The sequence below is a fragment of the Gambusia affinis genome, linkage group LG11 (assembly GCF_019740435.1).
Source record: "Gambusia affinis linkage group LG11, SWU_Gaff_1.0, whole genome shotgun sequence".
In the NCBI taxonomy this organism is placed as follows: domain Eukaryota; kingdom Metazoa; phylum Chordata; class Actinopteri; order Cyprinodontiformes; family Poeciliidae; genus Gambusia; species Gambusia affinis.
Genome location: NC_057878.1, coordinates 17,542,793 through 17,560,482, shown reverse-complemented (window position 1 = coordinate 17,560,482; position 17,690 = coordinate 17,542,793). Strand labels below are relative to the sequence as shown.

General features: G+C 39.5%; 3 protein-coding genes across 3 annotated transcripts; 1 reads left to right on the top strand and 2 right to left on the bottom strand.

Moving 5' to 3' along the window:
* Positions 1 to 200: 200 nt before the first annotated feature.
* LOC122840036 (polypeptide N-acetylgalactosaminyltransferase 5) lies at positions 201 to 7,377 on the top strand. The gene is made up of 10 exons (XM_044132152.1): positions 201 to 1,641; positions 1,722 to 1,888; positions 2,028 to 2,147; positions 3,482 to 3,617; positions 3,732 to 3,851; positions 4,509 to 4,626; positions 4,724 to 5,053; positions 5,194 to 5,274; positions 6,569 to 6,721; positions 6,816 to 7,377. The coding sequence occupies exons 1-10, from the start codon at positions 668 to 670 to the stop codon at positions 6,954 to 6,956; spliced, it is 2,340 nt and encodes a 779-aa protein (XP_043988087.1). The 5' UTR covers positions 201 to 667; the 3' UTR covers positions 6,957 to 7,377.
* An 80-nt stretch (positions 7,378 to 7,457) lies between these two features.
* LOC122840037 (ermin-like) lies at positions 7,458 to 9,848 on the bottom strand. Its single transcript, XM_044132153.1, has 2 exons — positions 9,249 to 9,848; positions 7,458 to 9,167 (listed from the first exon to the last, which is right to left on the bottom strand). Exons 1-2 carry the CDS (start codon positions 9,754 to 9,756, stop codon positions 8,803 to 8,805), a joined length of 873 nt encoding a protein of 290 aa, XP_043988088.1. The 5' UTR covers positions 9,757 to 9,848; the 3' UTR covers positions 7,458 to 8,802.
* Positions 9,849 to 12,071: 2,223 nt separating this feature from the next.
* On the bottom strand, positions 12,072 to 16,280 carry LOC122840035 (cytohesin-interacting protein-like). The gene is made up of 8 exons (XM_044132150.1): positions 16,045 to 16,280; positions 15,692 to 15,741; positions 15,505 to 15,559; positions 15,292 to 15,394; positions 15,014 to 15,107; positions 14,860 to 14,926; positions 13,451 to 13,517; positions 12,072 to 13,222 (listed from the first exon to the last, which is right to left on the bottom strand). Exons 1-8 carry the CDS (start codon positions 16,210 to 16,212, stop codon positions 12,753 to 12,755), a joined length of 1,074 nt encoding a protein of 357 aa, XP_043988085.1. The 5' UTR covers positions 16,213 to 16,280; the 3' UTR covers positions 12,072 to 12,752.
* Positions 16,281 to 17,690: the final 1,410 nt, after the last annotated feature.

The window sequence follows — 17,690 nt, the reverse complement described above, 5'->3', positions numbered from 1 at the left end:
TTTCCATTAATATGCTTTTGTATTTTAAAAAGTGTATAATTAAGTCCTGTATGCCCAAATCTTAATCTTGTTATCACCCTTCCCTCCTTTCTATTTCTTCTTCCATTTCTTTTCTCTCCTACTATTTTCTGAATTCAACTGTTCCTTTAAGTTAAACATGGTGAGTTTTATGCTGAAGGAGCAACACCGCGCTTCCTGTATCCTTCCACCTTTCTCCGGATATTTTCCAGGATTGTGGAGGCCAGACTTCCCCGATATCCCGTCCAATCAGAGCACTGACAAAGTAAAACTCAGTTGTTACGTCCTCATACAAAAAATATGTGTCTGTGAAAGAAGTTGTGAGTTGGCAAGACGTCGCTACAGAAGAGCTTTTCGGTGAGTTTTTTACTAACTTGGACCGATTTGTTGAATATTTCGTCTTGGATATGACGTTTCCGGGTGGCTGGACGTGACAGGAGCGGGACGGTATGGAGGAATTAAACCCACTTTGTGTCGCCTGACTCTTGTCAGACTCTGCTGGATGTCTTGGCTGATAGCTATGGCTACTGCTGGTTCTCCGTGAAATACATGCCACGCAGGCACGTAACTTCCTCAAAGTTTGCACAGAAGTGTTTCATTTCAAGAATGACACTTTAACACATGTAGTTTTGTTTTCAAATACCTGAAAATGATGAAGGTTAGAAGATACCTGCGGGGCAGTGGGAGGGTGCTCGCCTTCGTGTTTGTTGCTTCAGTGATTTGGCTGCTGTTTGACATGGCAGCTCTTCGCATGTCCATAAACGACGTGAACAGCCAGTTAGTCAGAGAGAGGGTGATCCGAGAGAAGGAGATTATGATGATGAAAATACAGAAGCATCAACAGCAACATGTTGGGGTCACACAGGCAAAGAGGAGGGGGTTCAAACACCCAGTGCAGAGGGTGACACGTCCTGGGAATATACAGCAGAGCCCCATCGTCAATCTGGACCACATCTATAGACATAAACTGAATCCAAAGTTTGAGGTCAAGCAATCTAATCAGAGCCAGGAAGGTCACAATTTCAAAAGTGACCACTCTAAATCTGCTTTATCTAACCAAAACAATGGAGACAGCTTTCCTAAGAAGAAGGCAGTGAATTTGGATTTAAACGTAGCAGTGACTAGTGTAACTCAAGTTCAACCAGCTGTTAAGACAAACAAGCCAGTTTTAAAGACAGAACTTAATAAATCTGTTCAATTTGCACACAAACCTTTAAAAGACAAGGAATTAAAGACAGATCAAAAGGTTGAGAAGGATCTTATTAAGAATGGAATAAAAGTGAGTCATCCTACGGCAGAGGAGCCACACCCTGTTAAGACAATATCTCAGCAAAGACCCATCGAGGATGTTAACAGAAAGGAGGATGTGAAGCCAAAACTCAACCTGCGAGCAGGAGACAACTCCAGCGCCGTCAGGAAACCAGGCGTCCACAAAGTGCTTTCTCTGGACACAACCCACGCCCCCAGAGACCGTAATGCCGTCGGCCAGTTCGGCCAGCCGGTGATCCTTTCAGGTAGTAAAAACGCAGAGGTGATGAAGAGATGGAACGAGGGCTACTTCAACGTCTACCTCAGCGACCAGATCCCAGTGGACCGTGCCGTTCCCGACACCAGGCCGGAAACGTGAGTACTCTGTTCTGTTCGGTGTTAAAACTCAAATACGGCTCTGGCGGCTCTATTTGAGTCCTTTGTTATGTTTTCAGGTGTGCACAGAATCTGGTCCATAACGATTTGCCCACCACCACTGTGATTTTCTGCTTTGTGGACGAAGTATGGTCCACGCTCCTTCGCTCTGTCCATAGTGTTCTCAACAGATCTCCACCGCACCTCCTCAAGGAGATTATCCTGGTTGATGATGCCAGTACTAAAGGTAAGACCCTCACTGCTAAGTATAATCTGTCAAATTTTCTCTCACAAATAAAAGCATTTCAGCACTTTGTAAAATACATTTCCTGCATTTAGTGTAATGTTCACCCTTGGATGTTACTTCACACTGAATTTTTTTTTAGAGTATCTGAAGGAGCAGCTGGATGAGTACATGTCACAGTTTCCCAAAGTGCGAATAATTCGACTAAAGGAGCGTCAGGGCCTGATCCGAGCGAGACTGGCTGGAGCAGCAGTTGCCAAAGGTAAGGATGCTACGTCGTTCATGAGAATAATTTTTCTAACTTCAAGGTTTAATCAAAACAGTTACGCGTCATTATCACAACTAAGGGAAGTATGACTTTAAATTGTTCATAATCCTAGACTTTTTGCCACATTAAAACCAAAAACTTCAGCACATTTTACCAGCATCTTATGTGACAAAATAGAGCAGAACTGTGTACAATCTGAAAAAGTGTGACATGCATCCTCCTGAGTACCGGCTTTGCATATCTAAAGGCTTAAATTTTTGCATAAACTTTGCAAAACAGCTCAGCCTAATTGAGATTGAAAAAATTGCAACATCAGATTAGACTGCATTAAGATCATTGTCCTGCAGGAAGGAGAGTCTCACATCTCAAGTCTTTTGACGCCTGAAACGGGTTTTCTTTGTGGCTTGTCCTGTTTATTTTCATTCCAATCAACTCTGAGCAGCATCCTCTTCACCCTGCTTTAATAAAGCTTCACCACATCATCATGGTGCCACTGCTCTGTTTCACAGTCGGGGATGGTGCCTTTAGAAGGTTCTCACCCCACTTCTCTGCCACAAAGTTCTAATTTGGTCTAATGTTTGATCTCATTTAACCACATCTGACAGACTCTCTGGCAAATGTAGGCTGTGTTCTCTGCATGGCTTTGGTCAAACTGCAAACAAAACCTCTTTTTAGCTTTCTTTCAACAATGGCTTTTTTTTTTTTTTTTACCATTCTTTCATAAAGACCAAATTTTTGGCATGCACAACAAATAGTTGTCCTGTCAACTGATTCTCTTACCTGGGGTATGCATTGCTGCTGCTCCTCCAGAGTTACCATTGACTCCTTGGCTGCTGATTGCTTCTCTCTTGTTGGTTTTAGGTGAACAGTCCTGCATTGTCATGTAAGACATTTTCAAGATGATGTATCATTTTTCTTTAATTATGCACTACTTTGGGTTGATCTGTCACATAAAATCCCAATAAAATACATTGAGGCTTTAATTGAATTGCCATCTGATCATAAATTCTATGCAGTTACACAACCATATGTTTGCAGGAAGAGAATACCCACACATCTCTCATGTGCTAAAATTGGATAGGAGCATATAAGTAAATATCACAAGGTGACATGCCTTATGGCTCGAAGGCACAAGGCGTGTCACCTTGTCAAAGCAGACTTGCTTATTTGTCCAAGCTACCTCTGCATAGTTGTAAGATGTGGGCATGAGTGGTAGATTCAGAAAATCGACAATATCAGTACTACAGTAAAATCTTAAAATACATGTATTACATAGAGGTCAATATTAGCTTTAACTGAAAATAAGTGTTTGTTTCCGTCTAATGCAGGCGAGGTTCTTACCTTTCTTGACTCCCATATTGAATGTAATGTGGGCTGGTTGGAGCCACTACTGGAGAGAGTCTACCTGGATCGCAAGAAGGTGCCTTGTCCGGTTATCGAAGTCATCAGCGATAAGGACATGAGGTAACTAAATTACCATCAATTGTATTCGAGATTAGCAATACTCTGCATTTAAATAAAAAATATATTTAGAATTTGACCCAGTAAAAAGTGTGACTTTGTGTTTATTATTCACAGTTACATGCTCGTCGACAACTTCCAAAGAGGGATTTTTAAATGGCCTTTGGTGTTTGGCTGGAGCCCAGTACCAAAGGATGTCATTAAAAAGAACAACATGAAAGTTACAGATCCAATCAGGTATTGTCTTCACCAACACCTTTCTGTTATATTTCGCATTTAGTTTTGGCCCCGTTAGGCATGTTGAACTTTTATCAGAGAAACAGAACTCTGCATCTCTTCTGCTTTTTATTGGATGCTTCTTGATTTTCATAGAGAACCATCACCAGTAAATGCCTTCTTCAGTATTTCTGCTCTGAAAAGAAAAGTATTTACAAGGTGCACAACAATAGCTTTCTAGTATGTAAATCTTCAAAATTTCTTTTTAACCGTAATATTGGTTGAAATTTACAAACCCAACCACTGGACAACTTTATATATTGCAACAAAGGAAGAACTCATCTGAAAACAGTAAAATCATAATTGTAATGAAAAGTGTAATAATCAGTTTACTATTTAAGCTGATTATTTGCAGCAGCACAATTATAACCAGCAACTGATTTACAGCACCATCACTCTATGATTTATTTAACATCATTCTAAACTATTATAGAGATGCAATGTGAAACAAAATAAAGATCTCTCCATGCTTACATATTTATGGAGACGTACTCTGTTTTTATACTTTTATAAAGGTGTTTGAAACTTGGGGGGAGTAACAAATACCTCCAGAAAATTCCTCTGTTTTCTTGAAAAGATTTCTGCAGGAAAACCATTTGGCCCCATTTCATCTTGCAGGTGTCCGGTTATGGCAGGTGGCCTTTTTTCCATTGACAAAAAGTATTTCTTTGAGCTTGGCGCTTATGATCCTGGTCTGGATGTGTGGGGTGGAGAGAACATGGAGATTTCATTCAAGGTGAAAATCCTTTTTGTTTTTGGCTCTCTGAACTGTGGTCACACTATTTCTGTCGACTTGGCTCCAGATGCTTGAACGTGTTGCTATTTTAAAACAGATCTGGATGTGTGGAGGAGAGATCGAGATCATCCCCTGCTCTCGCGTGGGACACATTTTCCGAGGACAGAATCCCTACAAATTCCCGAAGGACAGGCAGAAAACAGTGGAGCGTAACCTGGCAAGGGTGGCTGAGGTTTGGCTGGACGAGTACAAAGACCTTTTCTATGGCCACGGGTACCAGCACCTGCTGGATAAAAAGGTCATTGACATTGGCAACCTCACAGAACAGATTGAGCTGAGGAAGAAACTCAAATGCAAGAGCTTCAAGTGGTACCTGGATAACGTGTTTCCGGACATGGATACTCCCGCAGTCAAAGCTGAGGGCCTGGTATGTATGTTTTTATCAGATAAAGCTCTTTATGCGGCTTTGCTTCATGAAGGTTCTGTTGACCTTTTCATCAAAATAATCAAAATATCTTTCCAGCACAGCAGTTTTATATCTATAAAAGTTTTGATTTTATTTTCTAGGTATTCAATCGGGGCTTGAGAAAATGTCTCGCCCTGCAGAAAGATTCTTTGTCCTTTGAGATCTGTGATCTTAGTAATCAGGTAAGAGTTGTTCTTCTTTGCTCTTTATATTATTGCAGATTTTAGAAAATCTTTTACAGTTTTTACTCATAATCTTTCTGACGGGAAGATATTTTTGGATTAAATGCAAGTTTGTGGCCATAGCAAAACAAAAAGAGAATCCAGGCTTACACAAATGCATTCAGAGTCAGAGCTTGGACCAAAGCCATGACAAACATGGGTGGGGTTCAAGACAGAGGCTTTCTAAATGTGATGCTTTTGGATTCAGAGCGCCCTCATCGAGCCATTTCTCAGTAACCAATTGTCTTCATGGTGTACAGCACTGGGATTGTGCAATAATGGCAGTGGCTTGCAAAAGTATTCATACCCATTGAACCTTTTCATTTATTAATTCACAACATATGAGATAAAACAACACAAAATAGTTGCATGATTGTGAAAGATGAGAAAATTATACTTTTTTGTTACATTTCTTACAGAAAAACATTGTGTCATGCATTTATGTTTAGCCTTCTTCCCTTATGTTTGTTAATACGCACTGTGGAAACCATGTTAGCACTATCTATCCTTATTTCTGATCTTGGGGCCACAGCCAATTCAGTGCCAAAGAAAATAAATGCTGCTCCTGGATTTTCTGCTTTGCAAAAAGCATCCAATAGCATGTGAAGTAGCCCTGCTCTTTCAGCTACAGCGACAAACTACATTTTCTTTCAAACATTCTAGATAAACAGTGCAAAAAATAGGCAAGTAGGTGAATTTCTGTGAATAATTTGCAGTTGAAAAACCACCTATATTTCAATACTGAACCACAAACACTGTAATCCTGGAAGAAAACAAAAAGACTTGAATCTGCAGCAGAAGATCATCTTCGAGCAGGACAACAAACTTAAACATGGAGTGAGAGCTGCAGTCTAATGATTTGAATCAAAGCGTTTTCATGTGTTAGAATGACCTAGTCAAAGCACAGACCTAATCAAATTAAGAGTCTGTGGCAAGACTTGAATTTTAATGTTCAATGACACTCAATCCAGTCTGAGTTTCAACCATTTCCAATGAACCCAAGGAACTGTTGATTTAATCATAATAAAAAGCAGTTTTACTAAATGCAATTAGATTTAATTGTAAATCATTTAAATAATGTTTTCTAATCCAAATTACAATTATTTCTGTGAGTTTGTAGTCACTTCTTACATAAAATACACTGAAGTTGTAACGTGACAAAAATTTGAGATGCTATGAAAACTTTTCCAAGATGTTTTAAGTGCTTTAATTACACACTGTACTAACTCTTCCCTTTTTATTCCTTGTATTTCAGAATCAACAATTTAATTACACCTGGATGAAGAGCATTCGACACCAGGACCTCTGTGTTGCTGCCCAAAGCACAGGAAGTGGCTTCGCTTTAGTGCCATGTGACAACACCAAACGTGAACTCCGCTGGTTCTACAAAACTTCCAACTCAGTTCTAGTAAGTTCTCTATGCACATTGTTGCTGTAGTGGAATTAAAGGCTTACTTGCTGCTTTGTTTATTAATTGTGCTTCCTCTTTTGTGCTTGCAAAGACGGAACATCTTATCTCGGAGTTTGTTCCCAACCACATGTGCCTAGAAGCAGAGCCTCAGGATGACTCTGTCCGTCTACGTCCATGTCAGCCCAGCAGTGTCTTCCAAAAGTGGCAGTTTACACGTTATCACCTCCAATGATGAGCTTAACAACACTTTGTGGAAACATCCAGTGGCTTTACTGCGTAAACTGTGGTCCAGCCGCCACACCTGGACTAACTGGAAGAAACGGTTCTGTGGAAGAAATTTGCATGAATATCCATCAGCTGGTGTGGGTTGGTTGCTAGAGGATAACAATCTTATTTAATACACTGGAAGTGTTTTTAAGAAACTGGGATTAAAATTGATATTTGTGGAATGGTTTAATAGTGCCTCAGATTTTGCTTCTTCACAGACTGAATAACAAGATGTGGTGTAATTTTTGCTGCTTCTCTGGGTTTAAGTGCTTTATCCTTTTGATTTGATTTAAAACTCTCAATGGTATGATTTATTTTCCTAACACTAGGGGGGAGTGTTGGTTCAGATGCCTAAATAAACCTGTGTTGTGATACAAACATTTTAACCAACTGTTGGACTCTTTTTGGCCAAACCAATGGAAGAAGCATCTTATAATGAATAGAAAACAGTCATAAAAATCTTGCTAGAGTTCTTTATTCTGTTTAGTCTTTAGCCATGATGATGGCTAGAACAGATTTTACTCCTAAAAATGTCACAATGCAACTCTTGTACGTTATTGAAGCTGTACTTTAAAAAACTTCCAATTCATATTTTACTTTCATTCTATATACTTACAAAATCTAAAAATTAAAACCTTAAGTTTTATTATGACGTGTTATTCAAGTCTTAGTAAGACAACTGTAATGTAATTGTCATTCTACCCGGATACTTAACTCAAATATTTGAACTGGTTGTTTGACTTCCTTTAGCTTGTAAGCCCAGCTCATAACTTTCTACAAGGCCATTGCAGAAGCTAAAACTGCTTAAGATTTTTGTTTTTGTGGGATACACATCTACATCCAGATTTTAACTAGCTTACCTGAACTGCTTCCTCTAGTGAAAGAAAGTTGGCTTGGATATTCACGAGCCACCATGGCTCAAACTTACAACTTAATTGTCCAGAGTAAAGCCAGTTTAACAATAGAATGGTCTGAGGTGGTGAAAGAGAGAACCGTTGGCTCCAAAATCAGCCCCAAACACCTTCTGGAGAATAGTTTCATGATCAAAAATTGAGTAATTTTTCCACAAAGGTAGGTTTGGAGGAGTCGAGGTGAGACTTTCAGCCGATACTAATCCATTCACTGGCTAGTATGATGTTGGCAGTATCATATCATAAGCTTGTTTGTATAAAACGTTGATGAATAATGAAGAAGTGTGGCTCCAATATCCTTAATTCCTGATGAAATCAACACACAGCTGAAACTGGAACACAACTTAATGTCCCAGAAGAACGACAATCCTAACCGCATCTGAACTGGTTAAAAGAGGCTGACTACCACGTCTGCCAAAATGCCACACTGATCCCACAAGTTTCTGAATGTAGCACAAAAAGCATGTAGCATGTGAACATGAAATGTATATGCCATGCATATGCATATTTGAGCATCTGCTTATAAATGTGACCCTGAAAATCCTAAGTAAATTCAAACTTGTTTGCCCAGTACTTGTTAAGTTTTTGATTTTTGATTTTTTTTTAATCATTGCATTTTGTTGTACAATCATCTCTTTGGTTCAAATAAATAATTCAAATCCCCAAATTAGTATAACATACATATCCACAATAAATACCTGTAAAGTTAACAGCAAAGTTAGGCATTTCTCAAACATAATGTCATTAAATAGATTTAGGAGTGTCACAGATGTAAGTATATTGTGAACATCATCAGAGATTTCTGAAACTACTGACATACATTTCAGAGCTGGAACATTTGTAAGCTTGTAGTCATGTGTTTGGCCCGTCATCTTTTTCTTAATAGATTTGAAAGGCAGGTTATTTTTTATTCGTCAGCAAGAACTCAAACTCCTCTATCCTCTGTCGTGTGTTGCCTCTGCGGATCCTGCGGTAGGACACGGTGCTGTATTTGGAGGAGGAGAGGTGGTTGAAGGCGCTGCAGTCAGATTTCGTTGGCCCTGGCAGGTTCAAATGACCTTGGCTGGGGTTTTGCAGGAACTCTGCTTCCACATCTCCCGCAGACTGCATGTCAGTTGATTTCTGGGTGTCAGCACCAGACAGTTTTTGAGGAAATTCTGCATCTCCATTCAGCTTTATATATCCGTCATTGTTGAGTAAGTCAAACAGGTGTTGATTTGAGGTGTCAGCTTCTGTCATCACTTCCTCTTTTCTAACTTGGTCCGCTGAGAAAAGAATCAAAAGTAGGCATTTGTAAATGTAAATGTGAAAACATTTGTTTTTCCTAGAGTTTAAGAATATCATACCATTTGTTGCTTTATTTTTCTGCACAAACTCTCCAGACGTTTTCCCAAACTTTCCAGGAGTGACATAAGACTCTGCAGATGATTCCCAAGGGTCTGAAACATGCATTCTTTTAGTAGTAAATATCTCAAGCTTCTGCTTGTCCTCTTCAGTCCAGATGATGCACTGGTTCAATTTCTTATTCATCTCCAGGTTTCCCTTCTCAGCTGGATTATGTTGGTTGCCTTCACCGTCTGCCACACTGTTAACAGGATTTTTGCACCTTTTGCCACTGAAGCCAGTTAAGTAGGCAGATTCCTTGTCAAACTGAGCGTGCTCATCATCGCTGTAGAACACCGAGTCATCTCCCATCTCCATTGACCAAACTTCTCTGTCCACAGACTCTTCTGTCACTTTTGAGGCGTCAACAGTTCTCCCATTAAGAATCTCCAGTATCTTTGAAGCTTGCGCATCTTCTTCTTCATCAGCTCTGAGTTTTGATTCGTTTGAAAGAGCTGTAATTGTTGCCATCTTCTATGATTCTGTTTGATTAATCTAAAACTAAACAAAAACAGTCACGTCTTCCTCCAGCATGTTGCTGTCCCTCATTAAAGAGCGAGGAAAGCGTCCAGCCCACAGTTGATTCGGGAGGGGTCTCTAGCGTTTGTACCATGGAAATCTGTGTGTTTGTTGACTCACTGAAGAACAAGGGTTTTGTTGTGGCTCAACAAAGGTTCATTGTGGTGACACCAGCTGCATATGGAGCAATTGTTCTCGTTCTTAAATCTTTGCTTTCTGTAAAACTTCAAAGTCTAACTTAGTATGTTTCCTAATGTTCTGTACATATTATTATGCATCCCCAAACATGACTGTTACTTAATGTATACATTTTTACATTGCAATGTTTCTTCTGCTTTTAATAAGGTTGGGGGCTTAAGTTTTTTTAACTTGTCGTTCAGTAGACTCACAATCAGAATAAATTCCGAAATAATTTCATACAGTAGAACAAGAGAAACAGGCAAAAAAAAAAAAAAAAATCCCACATGCCATTCTTCCAATACTAAAGGACAGGATTACCTAGCAGGGCTAATTAGCAATAAAGCTAACAGGCCCATAAAACTGCATAGCAAGCTAGAAGGCCAATTAGGTAAGACTAACCAGTTCATTTAACCATACCAACATGGGGCGGCTAAGCTAGCACGGAAGCCAACAACATGATCAATGACCCACCAATTCCGTTTCAGAGGAAAGTCCTCTCACCTCATACTGTCGCTGTCTATGATAATTCGCTCGTGCAATCAACTTTCGCCATATTCAGTTTTAAGGACACCTCATAAAAATAGAGCGATGATCATTTTGAGAGCCACTGTGAGCCACTCAATATCAAGCACAGCGTGATGTAGTCCAAAACTACTTCAATGACGAGAAACAAGTTTCTTGTTTGTGGAGAGGTACGTCTCTCCAGAAAACAATTTTCTACATTTCTTGACTGATTTGCCTTTGCAAAACTTCTGCTTTTTCCTCACATTTCCCTAGAACACGTCTGAAATCAGGCAAGGTTTCAAGGTGAACTGTATTTTTATTTGTTCACTTCTTTGTTGCTTTGGTGGTATTTGCTTGATCCCAGTCATGCTAGTGTCCACTTTTTGTGTCTGAAGGTAGTTGTTCGATGGCCTTGTCTGTTAGCCACATAATGCGGTGAAATCATTGTGCACACTGTTTGGAAAGTTATCCCCAAAGCATAATGCTTTCTCTTCTATGATGATTGCTCTTTTGATCAACTTCAGCATTTCTCTTCCTCCAAACATTGTGGGTCAAGTCGACATTCAAGAGCTCTATTTTGGTTTTATTTGACCACAGAGCTTCATTTCTTCCTTTCTCTGAGTGATTTCGCAAGCGCTGGTAAGCAGAAGACAATTGTACGTGTGCCTTCTACAACCAGGGCTTCCAGATTTTGAGTCATTACAGGATCATACATGGCCAGTGGTGTTCTTGGTTACTGAAAGTTGCTGTGTTACTTCAGATAATTAACATCTTGTAAAGTTTCAGGCTTACCATCTTATTTTCAATATTCATCATCATTACCATGGGAGACAAGATCTTGCATTGACGTTTAGAATTAGGACAAGTGTAGTCAATGCTATACCTTTTTAAACAATGGATTAATAAAAATATCAATATAGCAGGCTTGTGTAGATATAAGTGTTGCCCCTGACATCCCTTGTTAGCTCTTTGGTGGAGAAATTTGAAAACCAGAAGATGGAGGCAGACATGCTTGGTGCACTAAAGGTGAGTTCAGGAACATCTTTAGTTGACTGAATGATGAATCTGTGTGTCATATGGGCACATAAACAATGTGTGAAACCAGAATTCTGGTAGGGCAGTGTTGGCGTCAAATGCTTACATCACTAAATTAAATGCAAATAAATTGTATTTTATGTGTTTGTTTGTTTGTTTTCAGTATGTTTCTATTCGGTTTTTCAGCTCTAAGATTAAAATGCAATGAAAAATAGATTTTGTAAGTTTGTTTTTAACTTTGCAAACTTACAAAATCAGCAAGGGATTAGATTCTTATCTCTATTGCTGCATCATCATGAACTTCAAGAAAAAAATGACTCAGATTGGGTTATCATGGTTTCCTGGTCCCCAGTAGCAGTTAGTCTTTCTTTATCTGTTCAACTGCAGCAGAAAACAGGTAAGAAGTCTGCTCCTAATTTTAAAGAACCGTTATTGGCTGCTTCTAAGTAACCAAAATGATTTGCATATTATTCTTGCACAGACGTAATTTGTCTGCGTCTTTTCTTCCTGTTCAGTGCGTAAGCAGTAAAAATAATTGTGGTACATCAAACAGTGCATGACAACAAAGTTTATTGATTAAAAGCCTTTTTACATATATACAATCTTGAGTGAACAAAAATAAACCATATGTCAAAAACAAAATATTTGCAGTTGCTTTCATATCCATACAGTTTTTCAGAATATGAAGAAATTAGGAAAGCAGTTGCTGTGGCCCGAAAGTAAGTCACATCCTTTTGGGTCTGAGAGTAATTTTGGAAATGGAAAAGAAAAAAAGCTAAGTAGTACGCTCATGCCCACATCCTGTTATGAACTTAACAGACATACATGGTTTACAGATTTGGTTTTGGTTTCAAGCACCTGAAAGTCTTGTAAGTGCTGCCTAACTGTGTCCTTTTAAAATCCAAAGTAAGGATTATGTCTGGAATTTAAACTTCCATTAATGCTGCTCTGTGTAAGATGCACACAGAAAGAAATATTCAAGTTAGTAGGATATATGTTAATCTATTATACATTGCAGCCTGTTACATTCACTTAACATGCATTCGTTTTTGTAATGCTTTTGCACTGGAGTTTTAGTCCAAAGGTTGAGCTCAGCTCACATTAAGGCTCAGAAAACACTGGAGTAAACTTGTATCATCACTTGAAGTGTGAGAAAACACTTCATCAGAGTGTCTATTGCTACAACCTTCAACCAGCTCTTAATATCAAGGGATCTCATGAGAAACCTTTCAAGCTGTTCCCATCTCTTCCTCTTCAACTGATCGCTGAAGTCCAGGAATTAACTTAAAGATCTGTTTGCGCACACTGGCTCTCCTGCTTTTCCTTGGCAGAGTCCCAAACAGGGATGAGATCCTTGTTTCTTCCCAGGATGGAGACAGAGAGGTGCTGCTGCCGGCCAGACTGGAGCTGCTGGAGCGGCATAAGGCCTGGTGATGGAGGCTGGATGACGACATCCTCCTTGGCCCGTCCTGCAGGGGGAAGTCTTTTGAGAAGAAGCAGCCATCATCCGTGGTGCTGGCTGCGCTGTAGGGACTGGGTGAGCTCACATCCCCAAACACACTGGCCTGGTCGCTGTCGTCTGTCATCCCACTCCTGTAGCTGCTGTCGCTGGAAAAACGCCGACCCCGGCGCCCCATGGGGGAGCCCAGAATACCCGAAGGGTCCATCAACAGGTTGAGGCTGCTGTCATTTAAATTATCTGGAAACACAACAGTCTTTGTCACTCAAACGTCCAACTGCCAAGAAATAGTGTATGCAACAGGAAGTTTGAAAGCTGTCGGTGCATTTCTCAGGGGAACACCTTAATCTAAATTATCTGAAGTTGACACCCTGCAGTAATTCACAATAAAAAAATACAGGCCTGCTTAGGAGAAATGACAGACGTAGTGTGAAAGGAAGTGCTGTGGTCTGACAGCTGAGCTCTCACCTCGCATCAGACGTCTTTCCTGTAATGAGAGCGCTTGAAACTCCTTCAACTTCTCACGCAAGGACTGCTGCATGGGCAGAAAAAAATCCAGGTTAATTCTTTTTAAATGCATCACAACATTTATAAACTCAGATTGACCCATTTGATTTAAAGAGTCGCTCCCATTGAGAAGATTGATGACTGCAGGTTGAGCCACAGCCCAGCATGTAATAGAAAAAAATAGTGTGGATGGTTTTAGCTTGCAGGTGATTCAGTGTGTTGACAGCAAAATGGGACAGTTTATATTTTGATGGTGTAGTGCAGAGAACACCTCTGAGTTGATGTCTCACGTGCATTTATCCGCTTTTACAAAGCTCCCATAAAAGTGTCATTGCAGGACTTCTTAGATTTAGCAAGAAAACACTTTCATCTACAAAATAGTTTTCAATGTTTTTGAGTTCTCTAAGAGTTATGCTGAGAATATGTTTTATCTAAATGGCTGTCATTACATGTAAATGTTCTGCCATCTTATTTTTGCTAATTTAGAAATTTAGTAACCTTTGAAATAATACATGATTATTTGTTGATAAGTTAACTTTAAATATTTAATGTGTTAAGTATGTGATTGTCCTTTTGTTCAGGAGTAAGATTACACCTAAAAGCTTGAGTATCAAAACCTCTCCAGTCAGGATACAGTTTAATCTACCAGGATGGATTGTTTATATTCTTGCTTTCTGTCCCAGTCTAAGGAATCTATTTTCAATCAATAAACTGCATTCTTGCTGGCTTTTTAATGTGACAAAGCAAGGATCTTTACCAAAGTCAGCTTCTAATTGGCTGATCAACTTCTAGCCAGGAGGTTCTGGAACTTCGATAGAAACTTTAAGACAATCAGATCAAGTGACAGGTTGTTCAACTTTGAACAATAGTTTGGATTCAGTTGTGATAAATGATTTTTGCACCATGTGTTTTGCAACTTTCATCAAATTTTAAAAAAAAACTTCAACAAAACGTTTTATTTTGTTATTTAGTCATGCTTTAGGCATTCTGAGTGTTATTGCTATTTTCCTTTGGCACATTTTTATTTGTGAATCCACTGAAATCATCTGCCTTTAGAGTGGCTTTCTGTCTGGAACCACAGCTGTTACAACAGCTGTGGTTCTGTCAACTTTACTGGAAATAGGTCGGCAGAACTTGCATGAACTGAATGACAAGTCATGACTGGGCCTAAAGCCTTGTTACGGACAACAATTTCTGTTGTGCAATTCTGGTGTTTGAAGCTGATGAGTCTAAGGGAATTCTTCAACTTTAATTTCCTTCTTTCCCTTTTTTCTCTTTACCTTCTGATGTTGGGTATTGTAACCCATAATTGTAATTGTCGCCAGTAGTGTAGTATAGTATAACTTAATGTATAACTTAAAGGAACACACCTGGAGCTGACTGAGTTTCTTCTCAAGCTCTATCTTCTTCACAACGTTACCACACACAGTCTCCAACCTGGAACCAGATGAAATCCTGTTATGAAACTGCTTCTTTACGGTGATTTATGTTTTGTTCCAGCAAAACCATGAGATATTTACTTACTTTAGAATATTGGTTGATTGTCTGATAAGGTCAAGAATGTGTTGGTGTGACAATCCTTCTATGCTGACCGCATTGATGGTGACAATGACATCTCCTGTGACAACAACAAAATAAAAACAACTTTGAGAAGATGCATGCCACTCGACCATCAGTTGTCAGTGTGCATGGGCGTGCTCAGCTGACATGTGGTGAGTGATGTTTCCATCATTTTTTTAGGTAACAGTCTTGATGTGTGCTTGTGTAGGGTCTATAGGGTAGCAAGGAAGTGGGTGGACTACCTGCGGTCAAGCCAGCACTTTCAGCTACACTGTCTTCCTTTATGTTGCACACGAAGGTGCACATCTCCACTTCAGACGTGCTCTTTAACTGCAAACCATACGTCTGCAAACGAGACGCAGGATATTGAGACAAAAGCCTGACAGAAAACTGTTTTTAACTTTAACACTTTAAATGCATCATTTATAATTTTAGCAAAAGGTGAAATGGCATACCTGAATTTCAAAACCAAATGTTTCGTTGTCTTGTTTTTCCAACACCACGGTGGTTCTGCATTAGAACATAAATGCAACACTGATTATTTTCTGACATATTGTTGTTTCTCAATGGCATTTTTCAATGACTACCAGGGTAAATTTTGAATGTTTTTTTAAAATTGCACATAAAGCCTAACTTTTTTACCTTTGTGGGTCCATGTAATCAACCAGAGAGTTGGTGGGGGTAAGCTTTGTCTGCAGAGGGAGAATGCACAGTTCCTCTTTAATTTGTAGCAGCTTTGAACTTCTCAAAATAATTAAAGCAATTCATACTGATGTAGCTTTAATTGCATGTTGTAAACCTCTAAACAGTAATAAAATATTACATTTATTTAGGCAGTTTGTGACACCATGTTCTAAATACTTTGGTGACTTATCTTTTACATAAAAATCTCAGTACTGCTTCATTCAACATACAGCATGTCACATTTTCCAGATGTTAAAATATGAAATATTCAGCTTTTATGCTTGCAAGCTGCTCTTGAGCTGTAGTCTCACCTTGTAACCTCTGGGCAGGGTGCTGGTGTTCTGTCGGTGTCGGTCACTGTTTCCCCTCAGTGAGCGCCGGTACCACAGAGCAGCCTTCTTCTTCAAAGTGTTATCCAGATTGCAGTTCTCTTGGCTGCTTTGTCGCTGAAGTCCATTGATATTCATTGTGGACTGCATGGTGGAGTAGGTCTCAAAGCACCATAACCTCCTCCTGCAGGAGCAGTTTAATTGTGTGGCACAGCCCTGCGTGTGTAGCCGAAAGCATAATGTGTCAAAGAGGAAATCCGTGTCATGTGATGGTTGTGGTGGACCTGCATCTGCAGATTTCAGACTTGCATACCTTCTTTCCTGTTAACCCCTGTTCACCTTTTTTTTCAGTTTCTTGAGAAGAGCATTGAAAAGAAAAGGAGATAAAATGCTGAGGGTATTGTGTATAATTCCCCTTCAAACAGTCCCCTCACTTTTTGCAGTCCTGGCAATTTAATTTATGGTGTGTCAGAAATCAGTAGCACACAAGAAAACTGCCACCTCACTGCTTCTGCAGCACCTGCTTCTCCCCTTCTTCCTCTCTCAGTTTCTCAATGGGCTAAAGTCTCAGTCCTGTGCTCTGCCAAGCAGGGAGACGTGTCTGATGGGGACAGACAAAAGGCAGATTTTGTTCTGGGTCGGTTCAACACTGCTGAGACAGACAGCATGGCTCATTGGGCTGAAGGCATCAGACACGGTTGGATCCAAAGACGAATCACACAGAGGAGCAGCTCAAAAGTCAGGAGGACAAGGACTGACAAGAAGCTGAAGACTGGTGCATTTTGTCCCACTGCAACACTCATGTTTTCAAACATATGAATTGAATCTCGAAAAAATATTCACCCCTCAATATTGTTGTTACATTACAACAACAAAGTACACTATTAAAGTATGTTTTATTAGGATTTTATGTGATAGATGTACACAAAGTGTTACTTTTAGGGTAGAAGGAAAGTGATACAGTTTAAAACATCTCTCAGATATCTGAAGTGTGGACAAGCTGCAAACCTACCAAGTCATGACTATCCACTTAAATTGAAGAGGTTTAATCAGGGTAGCAGCCAAGAGACCCCCGGTAACTCTGGAAGAGCTGCAGAGATCCACAGCTCTGGTGAGCCCTATAGCTTCATACTTTCACTTTTCTAGCAGATTTGATTTGAAACAGTAGAAAATGCTGCTGCATGTATTCAATAACTTGTAGAAGAGGAGTAAGTAAGAGACACATTACTAATACAAGTGTCAACAAAGACTGGCCTCATAGCTATATACTATTTTTACAATGCCATGAACATTTATTTTGTTATTCCCTCTGTTTTCATAGTAAATTGTACATATGATTGTAAAATGAACATACTTTTAAGATATTGCCTTGCTGCTTTGCCTATTTGGTGAGTGCTACTCAAATTGCGTGTGAACTGTCACACAATAGGAGGATGTGTACAAATGACCAAAATGGCAGGACATTCCCCTAAAAAGTGTATAAGCCTTGTGTCAGATATAGTTTAAGCAATAAAACTGGTCTTTATAAAAGATTATCAAAAAGGAGGCGATAGTGAACCACATTTAAAGTCTTTCATGAGCCAGATAGGGAACACTGCTGTAGAAGAAGGTGGTCAGATCAGAGTGAA

What these genes read in the sequence shown, in the direction of transcription:
- LOC122840036 (XM_044132152.1), top strand. Translation starts at nt 668, where the DNA reads ATGATGAAGGTTAGAAGATACCTGCGGGGCAGTGGGAGGGTGCTCGCC. An exon ending in AAAGTTACAGATCCAATCAG is followed by an intron (nt 3,852 to 4,508) that starts GTATTGTCTTCA and finishes TTCATCTTGCAG; the next exon opens with GTGTCCGGTTATGGCAGGTG. An exon ending in AAACTTCCAACTCAGTTCTA is followed by an intron (nt 6,722 to 6,815) that starts GTAAGTTCTCTA and finishes GTGCTTGCAAAG; the next exon opens with ACGGAACATCTTATCTCGGA.
- LOC122840037 (XM_044132153.1), bottom strand. Translation starts at nt 9,756, where the DNA reads ATGGCAACAATTACAGCTCTTTCAAACGAATCAAAACTCAGAGCTGAT. An exon ending in GAAAAATAAAGCAACAAATG is followed by an intron (nt 9,168 to 9,248) that starts GTATGATATTCT and finishes TTCTTTTCTCAG; the next exon opens with CGGACCAAGTTAGAAAAGAG.
- LOC122840035 (XM_044132150.1), bottom strand. Translation starts at nt 16,212, where the DNA reads ATGCAGTCCACAATGAATATCAATGGACTTCAGCGACAAAGCAGCCAA. An exon ending in CCCTGCCCAGAGGTTACAAG is followed by an intron (nt 15,742 to 16,044) that starts GTGAGACTACAG and finishes CTCCCTCTGCAG; the next exon opens with ACAAAGCTTACCCCCACCAA. An exon ending in CATTTGGTTTTGAAATTCAG is followed by an intron (nt 15,395 to 15,504) that starts GTATGCCATTTC and finishes TCTCGTTTGCAG; the next exon opens with ACGTATGGTTTGCAGTTAAA.